At 37.9% G+C, this 3,575-nt stretch overlaps 1 protein-coding gene across 6 annotated transcripts in view; it reads right to left on the bottom strand.

The window, feature by feature from the left end:
- SRPK2 (SRSF protein kinase 2) overlaps positions 1 to 3,575 on the bottom strand; it is a 389,922-nt gene that overhangs the window by 87,738 nt on the left and 298,609 nt on the right. For all 6 annotated transcript variants that reach the window (XM_019509441.1, XM_019509442.1, XM_019509446.1 and 3 more), the window contains one exon: positions 3,019 to 3,125. In XM_019509441.1, the coding sequence (XP_019364986.1) occupies positions 3,019 to 3,125 (107 nt within the window). The remainder of the gene's footprint in view (positions 1 to 3,018; positions 3,126 to 3,575) is intronic.

Below are 3,575 nucleotides of genomic sequence, written 5' to 3'. Positions count from 1 at the left end.
CCCCACCCCTGCTCTGCATCCGGCTGCTCACCACCCGCTCCACCCCCCAGCTCCATGTCTGGCCACTTGCCATCCCCCCCTACACTTATTAAAAAGAGGGCCACCAGGGACACACTTGTTAAAAAAGGTTGAAAACCCCTGCTCTAGGGAATGGGAAAATCTTGGTTCCCCAGAATGGAAGAACCACAGAACCGAGACACCAATGCAAAAATACTTGTGAAAGACTGAATTTTAAAATAACAGCTTATGCATAACCCCTATGTAAGCTACAGACACACATAACTGTGGCTGACACCTTGGGATGACCCTCCCAGTTGCCAAGAGGAGTCAAGTAGTCACTGTTCCATGTGCCTTCTCCAGACCAAGGTGAGACTAATTTGGGGAGGTTGTGTGAAGCAGGGAAGAGGAAATAGCTGCAGGCTGTAATGCCTCACTTGCCCAAATTTCTACCACTGAAAATTTCCCAGAAATTTGCACTGCTAGAAATAAACAGCTGTCCACAACCTCGGTTCAAAAGGGTATTGAACCAACTCTTGGAAGAAAGGTCCATCAATAGGTATTGAACATGGCACATACGAGTGTGGCCTCTGAATCAAACTTCCTAAAACTAAGAATGGTCTTTATTAATTTGTTTAGCATTCCACTAAGACCATATAGGTCTGATGCTATTGCCTGCTTCCTCAATGATGCAGACCAGTACACCTGAATGTGCATGGAGACTAGCTAACCTGTCAAAGGATTTCTTCTTTTTTTTTTTTTTTGCATACCTATTGCTTTGTCTCAAGAGTCCTCTGGGCCATTTGCAAAACTTCCAACCCTACTCTATGCAAGGAAGAATTTTTCAGCGTAGTAAATGACAACTTTGAACTGAAGACTTCACCAGTGAAGTGAGAGCCAGGATCAAAGCTCAGAGCTCTAACACACAACGTTATGCAAGATGATATACCTTTCTCTTTGAAGCATCATAACATATGGGAAAGAAAAATCCTATCATATCCCTAACCTCACTCTGAGAAAAACTAATCACTAAAAACATTTATTCAGTGTTAAAGGAACCCAAAGGTTGCTCTGTGATTAAGTAGAAGCCATTAGCACCTGAACAGCTTCAAACACTAGAGCAAAGATCTGTTAAGGCATCCTAAAGCTAAGAAAACCTGAAACCCTTGAAATCAAAAGAAGACAAAGCCTCAGAGAAAGTAAGGCCTCAGAGGCCAAAGTTCCAAAGATGTTGACCAAAAAGCCAAAGCTCAAAAATCAAGCTGAGAAGAGCAAAACCAATGGTACAAAGGTTAGCACCAGATTGATGCCCCTGGATCCTGAGAGGCACAAAACAGTTATCAGACTGGAAGGCAAGGAAACAGAGGTGGAAAAATATCAGAAGAGAAATGGCTCACATAAAGAGTCCTTTGCTAACCAGCATCAAAAAACTGACTAGAGCATACAAGGGACAGCAAATGGAAGTTCAGAGGCACATGACCTCTGCCAAGGAAGAGAATAGTTGATGCCTCTGGCCATTATTTCTGCCCTTAGAGGCAAGTAACTTGGATAGTTTGGGGAGTCCTACAAGAGCTGAATTAGGAAGTTAAGTCCAACTAGGGAGAAACCTACACAGGTGATCTATTTATGAAAGTACTTTTACACAGAGTCTTAAAACTCCTCTCTCTTGCAAACAGTTTCTCTGTCTTTTATCCTGGATTCCTTTTCTTCCACATACATTGTACAATTCAACTACGCTATTTTTTTTTGTGTTTACAGTCCTTTATATGTACAGTGCTTATTTTGATTGAAATATTATGCACCATTCCCTTATTTAAATTCCCTTACTCCTGTCAAGTAATAAAAAGAACTGTGTTGTTTGCATTACTGCTTTTCATTTCTTTCAGGAATCTGTGTAGAATAAATATTGCAAGATGGATTTAAAAAGGAGCACTCTCCACCTAACCATATTTAGCCTCTGTTTATAAAAAATTTGGCTCCGATTCTACAATTTACTCCCTGGGTTGGTCTATAAGACACACTGTAGCGCTGTGTGGAGATACCTGAGCTAGCTCTAAATGAAGCAGCACACATACCAGATTCAGCAAAGCCTCATTACTACAGCACTCCATCCTGGACATCTTAACCTGATAACCAGGTAGAGGATTGCCCTAAAACAGTTATATTGCTTCGAATAACCATGCTAGCTGGTATCCTGTAAGCACAAATTTTCACCGGTATGCAAAAATCTGCATGATTTTGTTTGATAGAATCTGTTTAATTAAAAAAAGTTGACTCTTCATTTTAGATATGGAAAGAAATTTAAGAGATAAACTTGCAGACGTGTAAAATGGTGTGCTGCCACATATTCTGCTCATTCCCTGAAATCAGCAAGATATTGCATATTGTTCATTGATCTTGAAAGAATCTTATATCCAAAAGAAGACGCACCATTTCTTTGATTTCTCCTGTATGAGCACCTTCCAGGTAATTTGCCTTGTACTGCACAATGAAGGAATGCACTTTTCTAAAGTCCAGTGGCAGGATTTTCAGACATTCCTAATCACATCTGGCCTCACATTTCCAAATCATTTGCAACATTGGAAAATCCCATCCTAGGATTTTAAGCATGAACCTTTACAATTTTTTTTCAGCGAGGTATATAGTTACTACAAACTTTCTATAAAAAAACTTGTAATATTACCATCTACTGTTACTGTAACATACTTTCCCAGGGTGACTCAGTATAAAAGAAGAAATACTAATCCAGTCATTAACTAAAAAAAATCAAGCTTATTTTAAAAAACCCTTAAATTGGTGAGAGACTAACTGACCCATACATTTTTGGAAGCAGCTCAGGATTCAGTAGAGTAACATATGTATAAACACCAATTACTTGAAAAGATATTCTCACCAGCCAGTTGTAGGAAGACTGCTTATTTCCTATTGAGATCTGCAGTTGAATTATGAACATATTATCACCCAAGGTAATTTTTTCCCACAATATAGTTCTACCTAACAAAAAAATTAAGTGATTCTTACCTGTCGAATTATACTTTTTACACAACGTATAGGAAGGCCTTGATAGTTGGATTTGATTATCCATTTTAAAAGATGATGTCCAAGTACTTCAAAAACCATGCACACATCTGGGATTTAATTAAGGATAATTTTCAAAGTAACTTGCTATTTAGTTCCACTCTTTTACACATTAGCTAAAGTGCTCGTCATCCTTCCATGAAAATGCAACTCACGAACAAAATTAAAATAATGTATGTTTCAGTCCTACAAACAAAAACACCCTTTAAAAGCATGTTCAAAAACATTTGCAAGATATGGATCTAACTGTGAAAACAGCTAAATTAACATTTTTAATGATGTGATCTTTGCCAGTTACTGCTAGCAGAAAAATAACACAACACTAACCTGTTGTGAATATGCTGAAGCAGTAAAAAATTAAATGGAAGAGATGTCACAAAATTAAAGGTAATTCATCCCAGGTTTTTCTCCCCTACTATAAAAAGGTTTATAATTTCTAAAAGTATCCCTAATTTCCAGTAATCCCTAATTTATTATGCATATATTAAGGATTATTCAAT

The sequence above is a fragment of the Gavialis gangeticus genome, unplaced genomic scaffold (assembly GCF_001723915.1).
Source record: "Gavialis gangeticus isolate Ggan-Ray unplaced genomic scaffold, GavGan_comp1, whole genome shotgun sequence".
Lineage (NCBI taxonomy): Eukaryota > Metazoa > Chordata > Crocodylia > Gavialidae > Gavialis > Gavialis gangeticus.
This window is presented reverse-complemented; position numbering and strand designations above follow the sequence as displayed.